The sequence below is a fragment of the Solanum verrucosum genome, unplaced genomic scaffold (assembly GCF_900185275.1).
Source record: "Solanum verrucosum unplaced genomic scaffold, falcon-dt-bn FXZP01000100.1, whole genome shotgun sequence".
NCBI classification, from domain to species: Eukaryota; Viridiplantae; Streptophyta; class Magnoliopsida; order Solanales; family Solanaceae; genus Solanum; species Solanum verrucosum.
The window spans coordinates 570,471-597,152 of NW_026020254.1; the positions used below are offsets into that span (position 1 = coordinate 570,471).

Below are 26,682 nucleotides of genomic sequence, written 5' to 3' on the forward strand. Positions count from 1 at the left end.
TTGGCATAAATAAATAAATAAAACAATCGGTTGTCACCTTATTAATATATATTTCTTTCATTTTAAAATAAGTGTTGTTTTAAACCGCTTATCTAAAGCAAAAATAAAAATAAATTCATATGGGTTGAGAAGTTCATTCAAATTAATCCCTCTTTAATGAAAAATATAGTAGTAGTATTTTTATAATAAAAATGATATTTAATATATAATGAATTTCTTAAACTTTTTAATTGTATTTACTTATTTTATTTTAAAGTTTTTAATAAAAATTATGATTCCATCTGCAAAAAATTACAATTTATATATTTATAAACGCCGTAAAAAATACTACTCCTTCTGTCTAATAATACTTGTTTACTATTTACTTTGCACACTTCTTAAAAAACTATAGATAAAAGATAATTTTACTATATCACCCTTTGAATATAATAAAGACATGTCTTGAAAAATGTAACTTAGAAATAACTATAATTAATTATAAGATTAAATTAAGAACTAAGTAGACAAATATTGTTATACATTTCAAAATAATATAGTTGACAACTATTGTTGAATAGAGAGAGTATAATTTATAATAATTGATAATTTAAAATATTTTAAAAAAAAAAAATTATAATCAAAGATAAATTTGAATCTCAAAATCTGATATGGCAAACTAAATTAAAAGTGAGGAGGATATTTTCTGCCACGGGAGTCCGTATGTATCAGCCGCCTGCTAAAACCAATCAAACCAATTACACATTTACATATCATATCATCACCAAATTACTTTCACATTTTTTAACGAGAAGATTTTTCAGAAAGTATTGCTTGGTTAAATTAAAAAAAATGTCAACTTTGATCTAGAAGACTGCTTTCTATTTCGCTGTTTAAAATTAAAAGTATCATTACTATTTATCTATAAAGGTATTTATAATTATCTTTAAATTGGTTTAATAATGTAAATCTTTTTAACACAAATGTCAAATTTATACTACCTTTTTATTAGTGTATAAAGTTACTAAAATCTTCAATCTATCGACACCTACAATATAATTGTATCAATTTATATGAATTATTTTTCTTTTTAGTTAGTTTAAATTTTTTTATTATTTTCGTCCATTTTTATTTGTCATGTTATGCTTTTTGAAAGTCAATTTGGCTAATTTCAAAGTTAAAGTAGATTATATAAATTCGATATTTTAAACAAAAAATTTAAATATTCAAAAACTATAAGAAAAGTACTATAAATTACAATTTTTTGCATATCAATTAAAAAATATACCGCAAAATATTTGTCAAAGTTCTTATAGTTTGACTCTAAAATCCTGACAATTAAAAGTGGACAGAGGGAGTAACATGTTTCTATTAAATAATTTATAACCAAACAAATATCTATAATTTATTTTGGATTAAAAGTTTCGAAATCTTTCTTTATTTCTCAAATTTCGTATTAAGTCAAATTACATCGCATAGATTGAGACAGAAAGAATAATATTTATATTAGAAAATATTTTTAAATGACTTAATATTATAGATCTTTTTAAACGCTATAAGAAGTTATACTCTTTTCCCAAAATCCCAACCGCAAAGCAGTGATGATCTTTTTTTCTTGTGAACAATATTGACAAAATTTACAGCAATTCTTTGAAAGAAAAATAAAAATATGCATGGTATTATTGGTTTGTCTTTTGTAGTATTAAAATTTTCTGCATATATATAACATTGACAAAATCTGTCTGTTTATAGATTTTCTGAAGATTTTTATGATTAATTTTAACTTATAGTTCGTTCCAAATCCAATACTATCTTTTAAGCGACCGTGGTCCAAATAGTGTTTTTTTTTTTCGATTCTCGTTACAACCTTTTACTTTATTACTGCCATCTCTCTGGTAAATCTGAAAAAGAAAAGGTTACTGTAGCAAAGACTGGATAAATTAATTTTTTAAAATAATTTAAAATGTGAAAATTGGTAGTTTCAGTTTTTTTGAAATAGCATAAATTGTGTGTTAGCTAGCTTTGATATGGGTGATTATTAATGAGAGACTCCTTTGTCCCTAATTACTTTTTCACTTTTAAATTGACATATCTATTAGGAAAATAATTATTGATATAGTAAATTTACAATTTTACCCTATTAATTATGAAGTTGATGAATTAAAGACTTAACATTTTCAAGAAGTTCTACCTATTTCAAAATAATTAATTGAGGATATCATAGGTAAAAAAAATTGTCCTTTCTTGATTTGTCAAAATGAACAAGTAATTAGGGACAACTAATAAAAGAGAAAAGGGACAAGTAATTGGAGACAGAGTGAGTAAACACGAACACATAAATAGAATTCATTGTACTTCTTTTTGTAATCTAATACCCTGTTTCTAATTAATTGTCAATTTTTTCTTTTTTACTTGTCCCTTTTTATTTGTCCATTTTGACAAATTAAGAAAGGACAATCATTTTTATCTATTATACCTTCAATTAAATACTTTGAAAAAGGTAGAACTTTTTGAAAATCTTAATTTTTTAATTGATCCACTTCATAATTGATAAGAGTAAAATTGTAAACTCACTATGTCAATCATTATTTTCTTAATAGGTGTGTCAATTCAAAAGTGGACAACTAATTAGAAATAAAGAGAGTAATTGTTATAAATTAATGCTAAGCTAAGCTAGGACCACTTTCTTCTCTATGTTATTTTAAAAAACAATCATAAATAAAAAGAGTTATTATTATTCACCTTTTACTTTCTCCGTCAAACAATAATTGTCCACTATATTATATTGGAATGTATAACAATACTTGTCCACTTTATAAAATCAATAGATAATTTTACGCCAAGTTCCTAATTTACCTTTATCATTAATTATAGTTATTTCTTTATAACATTTTTCAAGACATTGTATTTATTATATTCAAAGGGTGATATAGTGAAGTTACCCTTTAATTTATAATTTTTTTAAGAACGGTGCAAAGTCAATAGTGGAGAAGTATTGTTAGATAGAGGGAGTAACTCTTTTTAATAAACTTTATATTATGTGTTTTATCCATCAATATTAATATTAATAGTGGTGAAGTCAAAAAATTTTGTTAAGAATGTCCAAGATTTAGTAAATATGTATGAAAAATATTTTTTGACCTATGTATTTCTTACACTTTTCTACATGCATAGTATAATTTTCGATGAAGGGCCTCCAATTGATCACTCTGGGCTATATATGGCTACACCACTGAATATTAATAATGAAGGAACTTTACAATATTTGAACTTTCAAAAAGAAATTAACATTTAAGGACAAATGTAAAAAATCAAATGAATTTTATGTAGATCTTATAAATTGAAAAATTATTTGAGTCATATTCTTTAATAATGTGGACAAGTAATATAAAACACAGGAAGTAATTTACCATCAAAAATCAATTGTTTGCTAATTTTAATAAGGACTTTTGTACGTATATATATGATAGTATAAGCAGATGTGTGCATGCGCGCATGTGATTTATCATATGATAAATTATTATGTGGAGCTGATGAAAGCCTAATAAAATGAAGTTTAAGTCTTGCTAACAATGATTATAACTTGCATCTTAAGCATAAAATTTTTTAAAGAATTTTGCATACGACCATGCTAATGAATGCTCCCATATATGTAGATTTTAAGGTAATCATCGAGGATTATGATAGGATAAATAGGATTCAGAATATAAATGGAAGCTTTTTGAATAATTGAGGATTCAATCATAATAGATAATACTTTAATAATTTTATACAATGCGAATTTAAATTAATCTTATAATCTTATAACGATATAGAAAAAAGGTGGGAAAACGGGGGTTGGGGGTTGGGGGACACTCCTCAAGCTATTAAATTTACATTTAATTTTTGTTTTGCTTAAAAAGTAGAGAAAATACATAAATTCCCTCCTGAATTTGTGTGCACAACTTACTTTAGCACTTTAACTATAAGAGTGTTTGTTTTGCGCAACTTACTTTAGCACTTTAACTATACGAGTGTTTGTTTACCCCTCTTAATTTAATTTGAAGTGAATTTAATTACCCCATAAAGGGTGACGTGGCAAAATTTGTATCACCAACTTTCAATAAGCGCGTGAGACAGAAAAAAAAAACCAAAAAACGGACACGTGTCATCTTTTTAATGGACCACATATTTAATAACTTATTTTACTAATTTTTAAACATTTTATTTTTCAATTAACTTCTCTTCTTCTTTGTAGTTTTTTTTTTTTTTTTGCATCTTCTTCTTTTTTTCTTTTTCTTTTCTCAAGACTCTTTCTCTTTCTTATTCTTTTCATTCAGTTCAAGGTAAACGTTTTATTCATTTACTTCTAACGGTAACTTTTTCCACATTTTCTTCTTCTTCTTCTTCTTCTTCTTCTTCTTCTTTTCTTTTCTATTTTTAATCGTTTCTTTTTTTTTTTTCTGTTTTTCTTTGAATTCTTTTTTTGGTGTTTGATTCATTGACATCATTTTCGATATAAAAAAATATTATTAGATCTATGAGTTTAAAGAGTTATTAAAAAAAGAAGCCGATTTCCACTAAAAAAAAATTCAAAGATATTGTTGGCAAAAAATTGATTGTGGAGATTTCGTCCAATTCATTGATAAATTAACATTTTTATGTAAATAATTTTTTTAATTTTCAAGGAAGGTGGTATGATGTAACTAAAAATTGAACTGGAATTGCAATTGAAATTTGAATTATAATTTGTAGATTAAGGGGTAAATTCATCGATGGATTTAGTTTTTGGCTCAATTTTAGATATAATCATGGTGGGTGTAGGAGTTAATGGTTTAATGTGGAAATTGATGTCTACAAATGGAATATTGAAACCTATTTTCTTACGAAAAGAAAGAAAATTGGAGAGGTTTTTTTCTATTTTTTACATAAAGAGAAAATTATTATATAATGGAAGAAGAAAAGTTGAAGAAAATTTCACTGTAAAGAGAAGAGTTGTTGATGAGAAGGTGACAAACATTAGGGAAGACAATTAGTGATGAAAAAAACAATTATTATGGAGATTTAAGTAATTATTTAGAAATTTAGTTAATATACACGTGGACGAATAAAAACGTGTGTGACTCAACAACACCTAGCCTTCAACTGGGCTAGTGATGGGAGTGTTGAAAAAAATAAATTAAATGATGTTAAGAGACGTATTTAAACACCCGTATAATTAAATTGCTAAAGTAAGTTATGCGGACAAGTTCAGAGGGATTTTATATCTTTTCCCTAAAAAATATCAAACTTTTAGATTTAATTATATTTTATTTTTGAACTTTTTATTTTTTTAATAAAATAATTTATAATTATATAAATTTATATAATTTATGTTTGATTATAAATTCTATTTTTTTAAAAAAAATTATGTTTAATCACTTTAGTCAAAATATAAGACAAAACGAAAATAATAATATTTGTCTAGGCCAATTTCGTATTAATGAGGAAGTAAATGAAAGTGTAGAAAGATCAGATAGATTAAAGAACCGGGCTGATTCAAATTTAATCAAAGTTCTGTTAGCTAGAAAATATTTTCCTCTTAAAATAAATCTTATGTAATGCAAATTAAAATTAATTAATTAATATTTTAATATATTACCGAACAATTTATATAAAATAAAACAATAAAAAAGGAATATGGGCAGTAGTCGGCCATTAGTTGAAGGTGAGACAGATGGTGTCGTGTCAATAGATGAGAAGTAGTTCTATCATTCTTTTTTTGTTGCTCCGCATGTTATTGTTTTTCTTGTTTACGTGACAAGTGTTCAACTAATTACTCTTTCTTTTTTTATGAATATTTTTTTATTTTTAATCTGAGATTTTAAGTTTGAGTTCTCCTTGATATGAAGTTATAGTTATTAAAGAGTGTTTTATTATTTGATGTGAATTTTTCTAGTGGGAATTTAGATATAGTGGGAATTCTAATGTGAATAACGGAAAAAAAAAGTGAAACTTCTCTTTACCATCAAAAATACGAGATTAGCAATAAAATTTATTGATTTTTTTAGTTCTATTTTCGTTAGACTGACTCAAATTAATTTTTTTTAATATTATGAGTTAAAATTTTGATTTTGCCATTGATCATCGTCTATAGTTTTATTAGGAAAAATATTTTTGGCCAGAATGGTACAATAACATATTTTACACTATATTATTTTACTCTTTTAACTTTAATACCTTTTAATTAAAAATAGAAAAAGAACCAGTTTACTTTAAAATAAAAATGATATTATAGACTTTTTAAATTTCTGGCCAAATTTTCTGGCAATTTAGCATTACTCGCTTCATTATTACTCCCTCTGTTCTAATTTACGTGACTTACTTTCCTTTTCAGTCAGTTCCAAAAAAATAACACATTTTTATATTAAGTAACAATTTAACTATAAAATGTCTATTTTATCCTTAATGAAATGATTTACGGTCACACGAATTTCTATCATTCATTTTGGACCACAAGTTTTTAAAATTTTCTAAACTCCGTGCCGAATCAAATTATTTCATATAAAATAAGACGGAGAGAGTACTTTAGTTGAAGAAGAAAAAGTAAAGTTAGATTAGAAAGATTGAGATGTAATGATTGTAATGTAAGAGGAGGCAAATCCTACACATGCATAGGAGAAACACAAGTTAATCCATAATTATTATGTTGGATTGTCAAAGTAACTACTGGTCGGAAAGGTCATTAATATAATTGACCATCTTATCACTTCTAAAAATGAAAAAAAAATAACCATTAATTAGTCCTACTATTTATTTACACTAACGTATTATCAGAAAATAGCGAGTGTAAATTTTCTCATTTTTCTACGTGTTTGATACGAAGATAAGTTATATTTAAAATAATATGTATTGAAAATTGTTAAGAAGAAACTGTTTGTTTATCAAAAGTATCCTTCATCTTATTATTTAATAACAGAAAAAAATGAGGGACTTCAAGATGTTATTTTTAATGTTTTATCTCGCAATAATTGATTTTCATATTATTATTTCATCATTTAAAAAATTAAAAATAACTTATCTTCATACTAATTACTAATCCTGATATAATTCATTGCAGAATTAATAACCAAATAAAAATATGACAATATATGTCACGATCCAGACCGTCGTGATTGACACCCACACTAACTCTTCGGTGGGAGAACCACTACTACAACCCAAACCAAGCAACTAAACAAAAATTAAGACATTTAGGTTACAGAAGCAAGTTAAATACTAAGGAAATAAATAGGGAGTTCCTATAAACTTTAACAAAAGTCTAACAAGAACTAAACAATGCAGAAGAAATAACCTAGAACCTGAAAGTCAATGTATCAAAACTTCTAACAATGAACCAAGTCTAAACAAGAAGGGATGAAACCCCCAACTAATGTACTACTAACTAATAGAACATAGTCTAAGTCCGGAAATGGTGGACATAGACAAAAGAGAACCCATGACAACCCGGAAGAATTGGCTCACCCTTGAATTCGAACGATCACTGATCTCCTAAGTGAGGTCTGTCAGTAGCCGCTTGAAGATGCCATATACTGAACAAAAATAAGAGCAAGTGCAGTATCAGTACACAGCCACAGTGTAATGGTAGGATCACGCGGCTATCCCACTAAGTGCAACATAAGCAAGTCAAGACAACATTATTATTTACATGCATATATATCAACATATACAATATTATCAACATTTACAAACAACGAACAACTTCACATTTTATATCAAATCATTGGTCCTCTAATGGAACCCAAACCCAAATAGTTAGTATACTGGAACGTGGTGTCCGATCCATAATTATGTCGGAACATGACAACCGATCCCATAGTTATATCGGAACGTGGCAACCGATCCAAGTTAGTTATGCCCAAACGTGGCAACCGATCTATTCAACACACCACAATCACAATCACAAATATATCATTAAGATCATACATTTAAGTCATGATTTCATGGCAATCATCATTCCTCTATCTCATTTACAACAAGTGTGATCAACATTGCAACATTCATACATATACAAGTATCATAATGAAGCAAGAACAAACATACATCACACAATCATAGAATCACAAGCATATTATTAAGATCATACATTTAAGTCACGACTTCATGACAATCATCATTCCTCTATCTCATTTACAACAAGTGTGATCAACATTGCAACATTCATACATATACAAGTATCATAATGAAGCAAGAACAAATATGCATCGCACAATCATAGAACCACAACCATCACCTACCTCGAAACAAGCTTGAAACCCTAAGAAACTTGATCCTTCCCTTTTCAGATTCATTCCGCTTGTTCTTGGTCTACAAACAATCAATATAATACGGGAATCAATAAACAATCACTAATTACCCGAATTACTAACAATTCTATGAACCCTAGATCATACCCGTGATCCCAATTATCCAATTTAGAGTTGTTTCCACCATAGAATGTATAACAAAATCTCCCCCATCAATATTCACCCATTCCATTACGTTCTACGGATCGAAAAACGGATTCGGGGAGTGAAAAACTTACCTTTAGCCTCAAGAATGGTGAAAAATAAGTAGGAGTCGCCTGAGGTTCGTTCCTTAATTCTAAAAGTCGAAAAGTGCATAATAAGATCGTTTAGGGGTTTATTAATGACCTTAAATCGCGTCGAGCCTGCCACAGCTGTCCTCATCCTGCTGTAACAGCCTCGCTAGAGCGGCCAAAACCCCTGGTAGGGCGGCTTGCACGAACCAGTGAGCTATTTAAAGAATTCCAAAATCCTCATTTCACAACACACTTCTAACCCACGACTCTCAGAAAATACCCTTCTCGCTAAGATCGATTCCGGGAGTTCTACTCGCCCAAATTCAGTTTCGTAAAGTCGTACGGATTCCTTAACGAGTTATCTAACTACTCATGATATCGAAATCATAAATCATTGACCCCATTGTTACCAAATTTTCCTACACCTCAAAGACTCCAATTTCGCCCAAATTTGGACTAGATTGGGAAAATCCAAATAATACGAAAAAGTTTTTCGAACCCAAAATTTCCCCCGTTGGCATTTCTATAACGATGGGAACTGGTCGTTACAATATAGTGCTAAAATTGTAATATAGATTTATCTATATGCTAAGCCCCTAAAGGTGTATAGAAAAGTACGTAACCTGTGTTGATTAATTTTCTTGTAAACACCCTCAATGGACAATAACCAAAAACCCAAAAATACTTTGTTTATTCTCAAATATGATGTGCAAATTGTTTTTATTTAGAGGCAACCAAAATTACGTCAAGATAAGTAGCATTATTTGTTTGATTAACGAACAATTAATGGGTTCTCCACCCCCCCCCCCCCTCCCCCTTCCTCTCCTCTTTTAGTTTCATAGACCAATTACTCCACTAATAAGAAATACTCCTATTTGGCTATCTTCACCAGCATGGATTGTGGCTGGTGTGACGGTAATTAATCATATTTAATTAGAGGTTTTGATTTTAGGTTTTTGAAAAAAAAGTAGGTTGGGAAACCCCCACCCCTCCACCTCCAAATAGTGAATCGTATAATGCGTGAATTTGAATTTTATCGGATTTTAATACGAATTAATTATAGGAAAAATTTACTAAATATATGACTTAGTTTACCATGTTCTCTAAAATTTTCTACCATTTGAAAAAATTACAAAAATTTCTACTCACTCCTATTCTCGGATATATCACTTTACGCGAAGTATCGGGGACATACCCTATGTATCGAAATATTGAGTGATGTATTCGAAATCAATACGCATTGAATTGAGACGTTGATGGATGTATATTAAACTAGGACATCTTGGAATGTATCCGATTTCCTCCAAATGTAAGGGATTTTTAATTTGAAAAAGAGTAGAAATATAATATAGTAGTCCTATAGAGTTTGTGTAAAATTTCCATTAATTATATAGTAAGAGACGTGTGTCCACCCTAATAAAAAACATCTTTATAATTCTCAATTTGGAGAAAATAACTTATGTTAATCTGCTGATAATAGAATATTATAAAGTGGATTCAAAGATATCTTTTCCTCGAGATTGTCTGCAAATATAGACATATAATTTGTGAGGGTCCTAATATGGTGGCTTAATTGCAAAAAAATTGGCCCTTTTATTTTGTATGTCTGGTGGCTTATGACTCATGGCTCACACATAAATTTTATTTGTCTCAAACTTTTTTATTAGACCTTTAGCTTGTGGGAAATATGTTAATACTCTAATTTATTCCCTTTCACACACAAAAATTTGAAATAAATAAATAAAGAAAGCAACATTTTCTTTTCTCATTGACCAAGAAAAAAAAGAAGACATGGTTGACTTTTGTTAGTTATGGTCAAAGTTGCATGTATAATTGGCTGATTATAAACTTTGGAACTGTCGCTCTACTTTATTTTCCATGTATTCTGGGGTTTTGTCAATAAAATTGAGGCATAACTAATTTTTATTTTTTTGTCGATTTTTGCGTTTGTGAGAACATAAGGTACTATTGACACAATTAATTATTGTACTACTATCTTATTATTATTTTTATTTTAATATCTCACTTTTTGGACATGACTTTATCTCTTAATTTCTGCTAAATTTGTCGTATTTTTTAAACGAAAAAGAAAGGAGAGTAGGCAATGAGGTATCCATATATATATATATATAAGTGTGTGTGTAAGAATTGACTTGTCCACCAAATGCAATGGATCTTTTCTGAGCCAGCTTAGTGTAAATTCTTGATTAAATTAAACTTGTGTTTCCACATAAACATAAGGTATGAAAAGGATTTTTTCCAACAATAAGTTTATGTTTTAGGAGTAGGATAGACAGTCTAGTCTACTGATCGTAAAGCTTATCAATAAAGATGATATATAATATCGCATAATGATGGAGTTGTGATTTTTCACTAGAGGGATTTAATTTTTTTTTAAAAAAAAAATAAAGGAACAAAGAAGTCAATTAAGGGGATTCAACAATATTTTATTATCTATGATGTAATGTTTTGGCGAAAGGATATTTAATAAACTTATGATTTCACTTAGAGTTGTTATTGAAGATTACAAATATTTATTGGAAGTTAATAAGGCTAGCTACCACTAAGCTTAGGTTGATGAAAACTCAAATAAAGGACACAAAAGCAAAATTGATACTAATATTTATTTAATTCAAATACTATAAAAAAAATTAAAATTATTTTAGCTTAGAATCACTTAAAAATAAATCAATTCAAAAATCCAAATTGGCACTTAATTCGTAGCTTAAGAAAGATATCATATTTGGTTTAAAAAACTATATAGTTCAACTTTTTACAAATAAAATGAGGTATAAGAATGACGATTGTGGTGATACAGGACCGGACAGAGCAGGACAGAATGAAAGGGTAGGACATGGCCAAATCATTTTATGAAAATAATTATCAAGGCAGGACAGATGGCAAGGCCTGATTGAGACTCATGAATTTAACTGGAATGTCATTATTTGTTGCAGATTTAGATGCTAATATGCTAAATTGTGTTTCACCATATATATATATATATATATATATACTTGTATAAGTGAAATATCTGGTCGTTGGATGTATATTGAGGACATTGGATCAAGTCTATATTATCGTACATATATGTTGTAATAATTTGGTCCTGTTTGTCCCCTAAATGTACTTCAACTACATTATTACACATTTACGTTGTTAATGGCAAATTAAGGATAAGAATTAAGAAGTATTTAATTGTTTAAATTTTCTTCTTGTCACTGTCACATTCACATTTGATAACATATTAAGAAAGAAGTTAAATATGACGTTAAAATGATAAGTATTTAATTTTAATAACAAAAATTAAAAAAAACATGTAAATGGGGTTAAAAGGGACTTAAAAAGGACTACAAAATTATCAATGTATTGAGCTAAATTATTATACTAATGATATGTGAAAACTATTTATCCCACAATCAAATTCTCAAGTGAATTAACATAAATAACAATCTCATAGTCTGTTTAACCAAAATTTTAAAACAAAATAAAAATTAAATGATTTTCAAAAAATTGCTTTTTAAGAAATTATTTTTTGTGGGAATCAATTTGCGTTTGGTATGCTACTTTCCAAAAATACTTGTTTTCCCAAATTGATCAAATATCTCACTTTTTATAAATAAGCACTTTTTAGAATTCATAAACACTTTTAGAAAAATAATAAGTTTGGCCAAATATGATATCATAATTATTAGATTAGTAGGTCACTTACAAAAATAATAATCAGTTTTTTGTTATTTTTAAGATTTTAATTTTAATACCTAAAAAACAGAAAAGATCTGAAAATATCATTTTCATTTATTTATTTTATTAGTTGGCCAAGAATTCTTGTCTCTTCTAATTATTGCCCACATTAATTGCTATTATAATAATAATAATAATGATAATAATTAGCTTAGATTATTGTCGTCATAATCTCCTGCCGCTACTTCTTTGGTACAAATGTGGAAAAACAACACGTTTTAAGTGGTGCATTATACTCATTTTGATATTCAAATTCCACAAAAGATAACAAAAAAACTTTTCTGTTTAGTGCTTATCACAAACAATAGATGTTTTTAGCTTCACACGGGTTAAGCTAAAGCACATAAAACTTGACCCGGTCAATTCAAAAAATACCCGCAAATCACGCTTAATGGTATGTGGCAAAGAGAATGCCACTTTGGCAATATCATACTTCCTCCTTTTAATATAAAAAGAGTTTTAAAATTTGTAGTCTAAAATGATTAGAATTCATTTCATTGATGATAAAATGAATATTTTAGAGTTAAATTGTTCTTAAATATAGAAATTTGTTTTTTTTTTTTTGGACATATTAAATAGGAAAATAAGTCATATAAATTGAGATAGAAAGAGTAAGTATATTCAAATGGATTCAAAATCTAATACATGATTCACCTACCTGTTAAATAAAAATTCAATTTAGCATACTCATTAAAACTATTCCTTATTAGAATTAATTATAAATAGTATTTAAATAAAAATAACATAATAAGAAAAAGATACTAGAACAACTGAATTTCACTAAAGATTATAAGATTCTCATTTAAAGTCTCCGTAGAGTTCTTTTTATGATACAACTCTTTCCAAGGCCATCTCTACTTATTCTAAAAAAATAAAATAGTTTTCTATAATAAACTCCACTCTTCACTTTCACGGAGATTCTAAAACAAATAAATTATCTAATATACTACTAATAGTAATAATTAATAAATAAATAAAACTCTAGCCGATTTCTTGCTGTCGCCGGTAAACAAAATTTGCCACTAAAGAGTAGCAAGCCGGGGACAGTGTGTTTGCTGGTCATTCATAGAAATGAAATTCAAATCGCCAACAGAGAATCAACACTGGAATAATCAACAACACTGTCTTGGGAAAAATCATCCATTCCTAAATCACCCAAATCATCAAAATTGCTGAATTCAGCGAAGTCAGCATCGTTAAACAAGAAATCATTCCCGAAATCCAATGAATCGTTGTACAATGAGCCAAAATCATTGGGACAATTTGGTGTCGTTGTTGTTGATGTTACTGATGTTATAGTTGAGTCTTCAAATAACGTCTGCTCAGCTGCTGAACCATCGAAATTGAAAAAATCATTTAAGAATGGAATATCTGTTGGCAAGTAATCAGGAATCATGCTGGTCTCGCCCTGACACTCCTCAACATCCTGCTGAACCTCTAATTCCAACTGCGGTTCAGCAGCACATTGAACAAACGGTTCAATCTCTTGAACCGTTTGCTCACATTCCATCGATCCTTGAATCGATGGACACTCTTCCGAAACATGGATCGGGTCGGACCCACTTTCTGACTGGCTCATTCTAAACCGCAAAACAGAAGTCGGAGAAGGGATGTTACGGGACTCATTCCCGGATTCATAGCCTGAGTGAGACAGAACACTGATTTCCGGCTCTGACTTTGGTTCTGGTTCTGGCTCAGGCTTGGGAGGAGTGCTGAAGTTTGTTAAAGCATCTGGTCCACGAAGCTTAATAGCAGCGTTGTCATAAACCATAGCAGCTTCTTCAGCAGTGTCGTAAGTTCCCAACCAAAGCCGAACACGGCGAGCCGGGTCCCTGATCTCAGCGGCCCATTTTCCCCACGGCCGTTGACGCACACCGCGGAACTTCCTAACAGCGCCAGCCGATTGAGGAGGCTGAACTTTCATTGGCTTCTGCTTAGTCTGAAGAGGCTCCGGTGCTCTTTTATTCACCGTTTTGCCATTGCCACTGTTAGGAATGCTAACTTCACACTTGACGGCGGTTTCAATACTGATTTCATTGATGTATTTTTTCACCCGTCGCCGTCCAAAAAGCATGTCTTCTTCATCACTTGAAGAATCCGTTGCGTCTGGGTCTGTCACAGAAATCCGAACAGTCCTCGGAACAGAGGGATTGAACTGAGAGGATTTAGTGGCTTCTGGGAATTTTTTAGATTTCACCAAAGATGGTTTAGTAACTTTCCTGATAACATTCCGGTGCTCGGTGTATTTTATCGGACACAACATATGATGATCCATCGAATAAACCTGAATTAGCTATTTTTCACTGCTAAGCCAAACCGATTAGAAAGAATGGAGAAAAAAGAGCCAAGAAAGGTAAAGGAGGATTGCTTTTGAGAGTGACACCACTAAAAGTAGCACTCTTAAAAGATGAGACCGAGCAATGGAACCGTCAAAGAGAAGCTTAAAACACGATGATTCACTGACAAAAAAATGACCCAAAACATTAAAAGATGAGATTATAAAAGGAGAAACACACCCACAGTCAGTCCCACACACGGAGAACAACAAAGCCTGAGACGATTAAATAAAGAAATCGAACTACAAAAATAGAGAAAGTAGCAAAGAGTTTATAAGAGAGAGAAAAAACAGTAATGAATCCAAATGGTTGAATAAGGTGATGATGTTTTTAGTCCTTTTTGAATGGTGAAAAACAGTGAGATGCTGATTATTAAGTGAGAGAAACATGAGTGTGGAGATTTTAGAGAGACAAAGTTTGTGTTTGAAACTGGCTTGAATCAATTGCTGTTTTATATAGGATCCAACAAGCCGAAATTAGAAAATTAATTACAAGCACACCAACTTTTAATTATATTTTCTTCATTTGTATTTATTCCATAATTAACTTTTTCTAAAAAGGAAAAATACATATTAATACATTCATACTCATCAGATTCTGTAAAAATATCTCAGTCACCGGCTAGTAACCAAAGATTCCGGTAACATCGACGGTAACTAAACCACGATTCGCCACATCTTTAACACCGTTAGTTATTATAACACGTGGGGTATATGGGCCCCCTTAACGGCGTTGGTCCAATGAGAGTTAATTTCTAACGGTGCTGAATCAGCACCTAATTGTATTTTTCTCGAAGTACGTGTGGCCGGTCACGTGAGGCCCAGGATACCCGGCCCGGTTAAAATATGTCGGTCAATGCCAATAACTCAGCTCTTTGACCAATTAAGTAACAGATTTTTACATAATTAATTTTCACTTTATTATTAATTTCTTCTATTCCATAACATTTTATGAGTGTGTTTGAAATAATTTAATTTAATTTAATTTTGAGCATTTTCAGTCAAAATAGCTTTAATTTTATATTTATTGTATGTCAACAAAAATTAAATAATAGGTTCAAAATCATAAATTGAACTTCATCCCACTAGATTTTGGGTCAAGTTGCTGAGTAGGCATGAATGTGATGAATATTTGTACAAACATTTAAAATCATCGTTATACAAACATTTAAAATTATATCGAGCGTTTTACATGTATTTTCATTTTAAATAAGTGATAATGATATAATTTATACTTATTGTTTTCAATGATTAAATAGAGTATTTTACGTGTATTTAATTTTAAATGAGTGACAATGATACAATTTATAATTATCATTTTCATTGATTATATCGAGCGTTTTTAAAGCGTTGATGATACAATTTATAATTATCGTTTTCATTGATTATGTCGACCGTTTTATGTGTATTTTCCTTTTAAACGAGTGATAATGATACAATTTATAATTATTATTTTCATTGGTTACGTGTATTTTCATTTTAAACGTGTGATAATGATACAACTATAATTATTCATTTTCACTGACTATATTTACCGTTTTACATGTATTTTTATTTTAAACGAGTGATAATGATATAATTTATAATTATCATTTCATTGTTTAAAAAATATCAAGTGTTTTATGTGTATTTTCACTTTAAACGAGTGAAAATGGTGAGGTTTAAAAATTCTATTTACACTTTTGCAACTTATGTGATTTTTCTGTTTTTTTTTGTTCTATTTAAAAACGAATAATGATGTATTTATATATTATAAAATTCTATAACGTTTCTCTAAATAAAATGAGAGCATAAGATTAAATAGCTTTCAAAGTTGTATTTTTTTTTTTAGATAGATTAAAATTGTATAAAAAAAATTAAACAAAATAAATAGTTTGAGTATGCATGAATATAACCTGTTGTGATAAATATATATACCGACAAATTTTATTTTTTTAATTAAAGACATATATACGGACAATTTAAAATAATATTTTTTAGTAATTTTGTGTGGAAATTGGAACGTTTCACATGTATTTTTATTTTAAGCGTATGATGATGATGAGGTTTAAAAATTATACTCTCTTTTATGCATTTTATGTGATTTAATTTTTATTTATTTTTAAAAAAATGAAATAACGTATTTCTATATTAGAAAACGGTTTAAGTTACATTTCTCGTTTTAATTTTTGATGGGATTTTATGAGTAGTAGATTATATAAAAAAAAATGACATGTGTTAGTAACTGAATTTGAATTAAATATTTTATTTTGAATGTTTTGTAGATTTCTTGACATAAATACAGGGTTTAAATTGGAGTTGTTGAATTTGGCTGAACATAGATATAAAAATAAAGTGCGACTCAATACAATCAGTAATTTAAAGCCAAAACTTAGGACTCGTTTGGCCCTAAAAATATTTGGGAAAAATTAGGAAAGTGGCGTTTGATCATATAACTTGACATATATATTTGTCAAGTATCCCAAGTTTTCAAATGCTAGAATTTTCATTATTTGGGCCAAGTCCTAATATTTCAAAAAAATTTAAAAAATAAAAAATTACCTTAAAGTTTTTTATTTTATATATATAAAAATATCCATTATTTATTAATTTCAACTAATATTTGTTACTATTTCCTCCGCAAAAGTTTTGAGTTCTAATTTGAGTGATAAAATTGAGAGAATGAAACAATTTGTGTTTAATTGGTTATAATTATAACTGAATCAGTGACAAGTTTGAGTATGTCATTAATGTATTGTCTTGCCTATATTCTTATTTTTTATTCTTAAATGTTATCAATCATATTATAAGGTTATTTTTAACGGAACATATTCATTATAAAATGATAATAAAAATTTATGGGTATTTTTATTTAATAATATGTAGAACTTATAGGTATAAATCATATTTTTTGTAAATAGTCAAATATTTTTAAAAAAAATTGGGGCCAAACACATGGTGAAACTTCACCCAAATATGATTTCACTTGGGGCCATACTCTAGCTTAATATGAATCTGTAACGATCTGATTTCCGTCGTTAGGGAAAATCCAATGGGAAAAGAATTGAACCAAATTTTTTTTTGAGTAGTAACTTGAAATTTCCTAGCCTAGTCCATATTTGGACGAAATCGGAGTCTCGCGAGTATAGGGAAATATGGTAATGAATGAGAAGTATAATAATGAAATTGATTGCGTGAGTGGATAGTGAAGACGTTAAGGAACCCGTACGACTTTACAGAATTGAATTCGGGCGAGTAGAAATTTCAAAATTGATCTTAGCGTGAAGTATTTTCTTAGTGTCGTGGGATGAATATGTGTTGTGAAATAGCGGTTTGGAGATCTTAATTCGACATTATGTTTCTGTGCAAGCCGTTGTGGCGGGCTAGGGGCCGTCATAGAGGGACAATCGCGATTTAAGTCAGAAATAAACCCCAAAATTGTTTTATTCTGCAAGTTTCGACTTTGAAAGCTAGGAGATGACCCCAGATGCTTTCTTGGCAGTTTTCCACCATTCTTGAGGCTAAAGGTAAGGTTTTAACTCCCCGAATCCATTTTTCAATCCGTAGAATGTAAATTCGTGGTTGATTATCGATGGGAGAGGGTTTTGATATGGAAATTATGGTGGAAAAAGCCCTAATCTGGGTAGTAGGATCTTGGGTTTGGTCTAGGGTTATTGGGTTTGTTATAATCCGGATAATTAGATCTTTGATTGTTGATCCTTGCTTATATTAATTGTTTGTAGACCTAGAACTAGCGGAAATAATCTTGAAAGGAAAGATTCAAGTGTCTTAGGGTATTCAAGCTTAGATTCGAGGTAGGTGATGGTTGTGTTCATGTTGTGTGATATATGTTTGTACTTGCTTCATTATAATGTATGTGTGTATGTATGTGAATGTTGCATTATTGATCACACTAATCGTGAATGAGGATAATTGTATAATTAAATGTCATGAATCACCTCTTGTTATATGATTATGAGAATATACATTGTGATTGTGATTGTGGTTTTTTAAATGGATCGGGTGTTACGTTCTGACACACTAACTTGGATTGGTTGCCACGTTCCAGCATAAATATGGGATCGATTGCCACGTTCCGACATAAATATGGTATCAGTTGCCACGTTCCAGCATAAATATGAGATCGATTGCCACGTTCCAGCAAAAACATTGGATCGTGAACCACGAACCGGTACACTAAAGTTTGGGTTTGGGTTTCATGAGAGGACTATTGAATTGGGTTTCATGAGAGGACCATTGAATTGTGTTGTGTATCTACTTGTGTTGATTACATTCATATCTAATGGTGATTGAGGTTGAAAGACTGTTTGTTGCTCTAAAATGATAACCAATGTGTATTATTGAGAAAGTGGAATGCTACACTGATACTGAAAAGATGACTAATATTGTAAATGTTTGGTATAAGCATGTTTTATAATGTTGTGGTTACTTGCATATGTTTCACTTATTGGGATTGTCGTATGATCCTACATGTACATTGTGGTTGTATACTGATACTGCACTTGCTTGTTCTTTGTTGAGTACATGGCATCTTCAGGCAACTATTGATAGACCTCAGCTAGGTGACTATTGAGTGTGACCGGATTCAAGGGTGAGCCAGTTCTTTCAGGCTGCCATGGATCTTTCTTGTTTAAGTCACTCTATTCGGATTCAGACTATTTGTTAACGGTGTTTGTTTAGTTTCGAGGTTGTACCCCTTGTTGTTAGACTTGTCGTTCGTAGAATTTTGGTACATTGACTTTCAGGTTCTAGGGGTTGAATTTCCGCATTAGTTTGGTTAGTTAATTGTTTACACCTTTGGAGTTTATAGGAACTCCATTTTTATTGTCATTTAAACCTGCTTCCGTATCTTTAAATGCCTTAGTTTTTAGTTAAGTTGTTAGTTGGGTTGTAGTAATGGTTCTCCCTCCGGAGGGTTAGAGTGGATTCCAATCACGACGGTCTGGGTCGTGACAGAATCATAAATATTTTGAATAAAATCAATGCATTTTATTTTTATTTGGAATTTACTCTTTTAGCTCTTTTAGATGAATAATTATATATTTATCTTTTAAGGAATTAATTAATTCAACGTAATATTAATTAACTAGACGCGTAGTGGATTTAATAGTATATTCATCCATTTTAATTTACGTGTCACTAATTTAGATTGATATACAATAGTCAAACAAATAAAAACTTCTGAAATAATATATGATTTTAAATATGTTATAATATTTATATTGTTATAAGAAATGAACCCCATGACCTTATATCTGTCACAATATTTTTGTGACTAGAGGCGAGACAAACATTCGAATTTTATGAGCTCTAAAATCTAGAATAGTGATATTATAATATATTAGTAGGGGCTTTTAAATTTAATATTATTTTTTTTGCTTATTTAGTAAATTGTATTGTTTGAATTACCTTTTGACTTTATAAATTGAAGAAAAAAAATTCTTTGTCAAGTTATTGAGTATGTATGAATGTTACATGTTGAGATGAATATATATAGACAAATTAAAATTATCCTTTTAGTGATTGCATCAAATGCTTCACGTGTATTTTATTTTAAACGAGTGATATGATGAAGTATGAAAATTCTACTCACTTTTCAATTTATGTGATTTTTTTAAATTTAAAAGAAAATGACATATTTATATATTAATAAATTTATTTAGTTTTACACTTCTCATATTAATATTTTATGAGATAATTTATTGTCAGATAAGTATATGACGTACTTTAAATCACAATTTTCAAAACCCTTAAATTTCAAGTTCAATTAAAGTGCAATATATAAATTCTAACGGAATGAATAATCTTATTCAGGATAAATTAACAACATAAGATTAAATAGCTTTCAAAATCATATTATTCTAGGTGAGTTGAAATCATATCTAATAAAATTTAAGAAATTATTAGTATGACAAATTTGAGTGTTTCAGTGAGGGACATTTTTCACTTTAAATTTACACAAATTTAAAATTTATTTTTAGTGTTAGGAATATCATGGTGAGTTTTATCTTTTATTTTTGGCAGATTGCATAAACATACCACTAAAAAAGTTGGGGTGTATCCTTTCAGGCACCTCAACTAAGTCATCTTACTATTGAACTCTTGAACCATCTATAATTTGTAATTATTAAACACACTTGGCCAGTGCCGGCTCTATGCTATAACAATTAAGGCATATGCCTTAGGCCCCCAAAAAATTGGGGCCTCAAATTTTTATCAAAAAATAAATTACATGTTAATCTTTTTTATAATTTTTTAAAAATTATTTATGATAAAATACTTTTTTAAATAGTAATAAATAATATATATTTTTTTTTTAACCCCATTCAAATAGAAGAAATAAAAAAAGTAGTTTTTTGCCTTCTTGCATTCTCTTCCTAACATTCATATTATTTTATTCTTTGCAACACCTTTTTTATTCTTCTTCTTCAATTTTTTGATTAGTTATGTCAAAAATATAAATTAATAGTCGAAAAATGTTGAACAAAGTGAAAAAAATTCATTCTTATAAGTACCTTTTTAATTACTAGCATTACAACAAGTGCATTAAGGTGGGATCAAGTTATTCAACTTCTTAAATCAAATTCTATGATTTTAACTGTTACCTTTATATAAAATTTATCAACTTATTACTTATAGGATTATGTTAACAATTCATATAATGTTCCTTAGTAAAAGGATATTTTTAATGTTGAATTGATAAATTTTACTTAAAACTAATAATTGCCCAAGAAAATAATCAAAAAATCATTTATAAAAAAAATTAAGCAACAATTTGCATTTAAAAAGTGTAAGAAAAATATTTTTTTAAATAAATACATATAATGTTTGTTTAGATTTTAGGCCTCTAGTTGAAATTTCGCTTTAGGCCTCGACTTATGTTGAGCCGCCCCTGCACTTGGCTGACATGACACAAAACTTCAATAAATATTTTTTTTTTGATTGTGTGCGTGAAATCCACATCTCCCAACGTGAAAAGTGCAACCAGTCAAAATACCCCATTCATTTAAATAATTTACACATCATCCAATCTAAAATAAAACCCAAATAAAACCTAATAAATCAAAAGGCACTTCATTTTCCCAAAATGCCACTTCGATATGACCCAAATGATCTTGTAGATGAGAAAAACCTACAAAATTGGTGTGATTTCAATGATTCTAGTGACATATTTATGCTATTTACAATTAAAATTTTAAGATTTTGAAATAATACAAAGTTGAAAAGATCGTATAGAAGTTGAGCGAAGCAGTTCAAATGAGAATGATTTGTTAGGAATATTACTAAATAAGATGCAAAAGAAAAGATCAAGCAATAGATTTAGCTTGAATTTGTACCTTATTATGGATGAATGCAAGACTTTTGCAAAGGAGATCCACCTATTGTTGAACACCTTCTAAAGCTTACTTTGGTATGTGCTGGTAGTAATTTAATTTTATTATACTTTTCGTGACAACAAATGAAGAAGAAATCGCTGAAGAAGAGAGATGCTCCAAATTTAAAATGGCAATAAGGAAGAAGAGAAAGAAAAGAGGAGAAATAAGAGAAAGATGGGGAAAATTAGGGTAACAACAACAACAACATATCCAGGGAAAATTAGGATTGAATAGACAAAAAATGGGAAGAAGATAGTTGTGGATTTTACATCAGCTTTTTAAAAATGTCTTCACGCGCTTAAGTGACATGAGAACACATTTTGTGCCATTTCAGCCTATTGTGTTTAAAAGGTACATATTATGGGTGCTTCAGGGGTTCAATAGGAAGATGGGGTAGTTAAGGTACCTGAGAGAAAATACCAAACAAGTTTAGGGGTCTGTTTATGTGTTCCATAGTTAATTTTTTATTTATGTATATTTAGATAAAGTTAACTCATGTGCGTGTGAAGCTCGTGCATATAAAAATTTCGATATCACCTATGAGTATATAAACACATGAGAAAGATATGTGGAATAAAGAGTGAAATAATTGACAAAGTAAATCACCTTATTATACGAAAATTATTGGAAAAAAGTAATCTTTCACTACACAAATAGCAACAAAGTTGGTTTGAGATAGCAATATGATTTAATTAAATACTTTTCTATTTTAATTTGTTAATATAATTAGCAACAGTCATATTTTGTGTTATTTTTTGTATTATTTTTATGTAGACATTGAAATTTTGTGGCACTCTACAAGACGTGTTCAATTTGAGTTGGGACTTTATAAGGTAGGTTCAAATCCAACTAGGATTCTTGGAGGCTACTCAACCCTAAACCCTAGTTCATGCCTATATAAATGTATACTATATTCTTTTGAAAGACATCTCAAAAATTCCCTAAAGAGATCAAAATCTCAAAAAATCTACCACAAATTCATGGAATATTCATAAAGAGACCAAAATCTCGAATATTCCGCAAATTCATGGAATATTCATAAATAAATCAAATTCAAACCAACTTAATTTGAGAAATACGCTACAAATGACTCTCGAGTTATGAAGATCAAGTCCAAATCATTTTAGTTCGAGAAATACACCACTAATGTCCCTCAAATTAAAAGAAATCAAGTCCAAATCATCCAAGTTTGAGAAGTACGCCACTAACGATCCTCAAATCATGAATAAATATTATTAGAGAAAATCAAGGAAGAAACAGAATTGTACCCGCAATATTTATCAATAGAGTTGTGTTTCTAGATATTTTATTTGTGAATGCAATTTATTTTCTGTCACTTTAAAATTTGTTGCAAACATATTAATTTTTACTTCCAGCCATATTGACGAGTGTTTCAAGTGTTTGTTTCATTTTAAGCGAATGATAATGAGCTTTATAAATTTCTACTGTTTGATAACTCTTTAATACGAATATTCTACCTGACATTTTAAAATTATAAATTTATATATTTCAAATTATTAAAAAGACAAGTAAATTATAGTAGAAGGAGTACCAAGAAAAAAAAATCTTTTGTCTCGATTTAAGATTTGAATTGATATAATTGTCAAATAAATAAAAATTTGAAATACGTTATTTAAAACGTGTTATAATATAAAACATAGTTATATAAGATATGAAACTCGCAACCTTAGATATGTTACAATTTTTTTGTGATTACTAATAGAGGCAAAGCAAGAATTTAAATCTTATGAGTTTCAAATTCTAAAAGAATGACATCAGGTATTAGTAATCGAGTTTGAATTTAGTGTATTTCTGCATGTTCAATAAAATTCTTAACATAAATACATTGTGTGAATTAGAATTATTGAATTCGTATGTAACATAGAGATAATTAATTTTATTAAATAAAAAAAGATTCTGCAATTTTTTGGTTATGTGTCATTAACTTAAATTATACAATAATCAAATAAATAAAAACTTTTAATGTATGTAATTTTAAATATGTTTAATTATTTGTATTGTGGTAAGATATGAAACTTGTGATCTTAGATATGTCACAAAATCTTGTGACAAGATGTGAGACAAACATTGAAATTTATGAGTTTTAAATTTTAGAATAACGACATCATGCATTAGTAACTGAGTTGTGAAGTTAATTTACTTTTACATATTTATTAATTTTTTTAAAACAAAAATACGTTGTTTAGATTTAAGTTACTAGATTTTGCGAAATCAATATGTAACCTTCTAACTCTCTCCCTACGTGTAGCTACAAAAATAATGGGCAACTCAATACAATCAGTGACCTAAAGGAAAAATTTAAGGATTAATTCATTCAACATAATATTGATTGACGAAATGTGCGACAGAGTTAATGACAGTTTGAAATGTTGAAGATTGATCATTCGTATAAAGGTTTCAGGTTAAGGAATAACTAAAATATAGTGTCTAGTGTGCAAGTTTAATGACGTAAAACATGTGGCGGGGATATGTTTTATTATTATCATTACTCTACTTTAACTTGGAGATAATTAATTTTAAAAAATAAAATAAATTCTTCAATACATTTTAGTTTATGTAAATTGTATTTAAATTGATATAACGGTCAAAAAAATAAGAACTTCAGAAATATCCAATTTTAAATGTGTTATGACATTTGTATTGTTATAAAATATGAAACTAGTGACCATAGACATATCATAAAACATTTGTGACTAGTGGACGAGACAAACATATGAGCTTTATGAGTTTTAGATTCTAGATTAACTACACTGCTTTATAAATCGAGGTATGAGTTTAATATATTTTTACATATTTCTTAAATTTCTCAATATAAATACGTTGTTTAGATTAACGTTGATGACTTTGGTCGAACCAATATATGACCTTCTTACTCCTTCCCTAGGTGTAGTAGCTATAGAAATAATGGGAGATGCAAATCTTAATATAATATCACAAATATTTTAAATAAAATTCATGCAGTTTATTTTTATTTGGAGTAAACTCTTCGAGATGCAAATCTATAAATTTGTCTTTTTAAGAATTTATGATTTAATTCATTCAACATAATATTGATTGACAAGAAGTGCGATGCAACTAATAATAGATTAGAGGTTTGAAGATAAATTTTGAAGTCTAAATGTCAAGATCCAACCCTTCGGACCGTTTCAATAACTATTTTAACACCTAAATAGGAGAATCCTCATCCCCTAATTTAATCATAACATGCGGAAGAGAACAAAATATAAACAAAACACCCCACTTATATATTGAAAAGAAATTCTTCACTTGAATTAAAACCAATGTTATTTGCAAAAGGAACATCCAAGGAACTAGTCTAATTAGGTACAAGACCTACTAAAAAGACTAAAAACATAAAAGCAAAACTATTACCAACTCTATTAACACCCTAATACTTGATCCATTTTAGTAAACCACACGCAAGCATTCACTTTTTGACTCTTTTAGAAGCAAAAAAAAAAAAAAAACTTTTAAGGGCTAATTCATTCAAAACACTGGAGTCAATGATGGATTGAAGTTTAGAGATATATCTTAAAGTCTAAAGGTTTCGAGTTTAGCATGATTGAAATAGAGCAGTAGACGTGTAAATTGAGTGACATAATGCATGAGACATTGTTGGATCGAAAATCGATGCACAAATTAAATTCAAGTGAGGGAGTTTTAAGTATCTTGGGTCCATAATGAAAGGAGACGAACAGATTGATGATAACATCGCACGCTATATTCAAGCAAAGTGAGTGAAATGGTGGCTTGCCTCTGGGAAACTGCGCAATTAGCATTTGTTGACAAGACTTATATGTTTGTTCTATCGAGTGATGGTTATATTTATATTGTTGCATGGAGAAATAAAAAATGTCCACGTCCAGAAAATAAATGTAACAAAGAAGCTCATGTGGATTATGTGGGCATAGAAGAAGTAATAATACTAGAAACAAAGTTAAGTGTAAATAAGGTAGTGAGTAGTCCCCATTGTGAACAAGATGAGAAAAATAAGGCAGAATTTATTTGGACATGTGAAAAGAAGGTGCACAAATGTTCCAATAAGGATGTGAGAGATAGAGTTAGCAAAAAAAAAATAGAGAATGATTAAATAAAATATGACACAAGTTCAATTAGTCAAAACATGTAGATAGAAAGATTTGAAAGGCCTAAAGGGCTTAAGCAAATACTTTGGTAACCCTACCTTTAAGCCACCATGATAGAAGCAAATATGAAATTATTTGATTCCAAATACATAAATATGTTATTCTGTTTTACGGAATTATAACGAAAAAGTATTCATATAAACTGAAATGGAGGGCTGTACATTAATTTTAGTTGCAAATATTAAATTATACTACTATTTTATAATTTTAATTTACATTGAGAAATAGTCCAAGGTGAAATTTCGTTCATTCCAAAAGTTATGAGAATTCGTAACATGAAAATTGAAAGGTAACACTTTTTTTTTCCATGGGAAGATTATAAGTTCCTTTAGTTTTATATTAATTAAAGTAGAAATAAATATCAAGAATAATTATAATTACTTAATTGATGGTAAAAATATGTAATTATTGAATTGATGATAGTAACTATAGAAATTACTAGAGAGTGAGTACCTTTTATTTCCAAATCTAATTGAAGTCAAATACAACTTTGCTTCATTTGGTAAGTAGTAATTAATGAGTTATTTCAAATAATTTGTTTCTTTTATT

At 29.0% G+C, this 26,682-nt stretch overlaps 2 protein-coding genes across 2 annotated transcripts in view; one reads left to right on the forward strand and one right to left on the reverse strand.

The window, feature by feature from the left end:
• Positions 1-26,682, forward strand: part of LOC125833238 (uncharacterized) — a 157,461-nt gene that overhangs the window by 77,205 nt on the left and 53,574 nt on the right. The window lies entirely within an intron of this gene.
• Positions 13,247-14,531, reverse strand: LOC125833242 (ethylene-responsive transcription factor CRF4). Its single transcript, XM_049512391.1, has one exon. It carries the CDS (start codon positions 14,529-14,531, stop codon positions 13,335-13,337), a length of 1,197 nt encoding a protein of 398 aa, XP_049368348.1. The 3' UTR covers positions 13,247-13,334.

What these genes read in the sequence shown, in the direction of transcription:
- LOC125833242 (XM_049512391.1), bottom strand. Translation starts at nt 14,531, where the DNA reads ATGGATCATCATATGTTGTGTCCGATAAAATACACCGAGCACCGGAAT.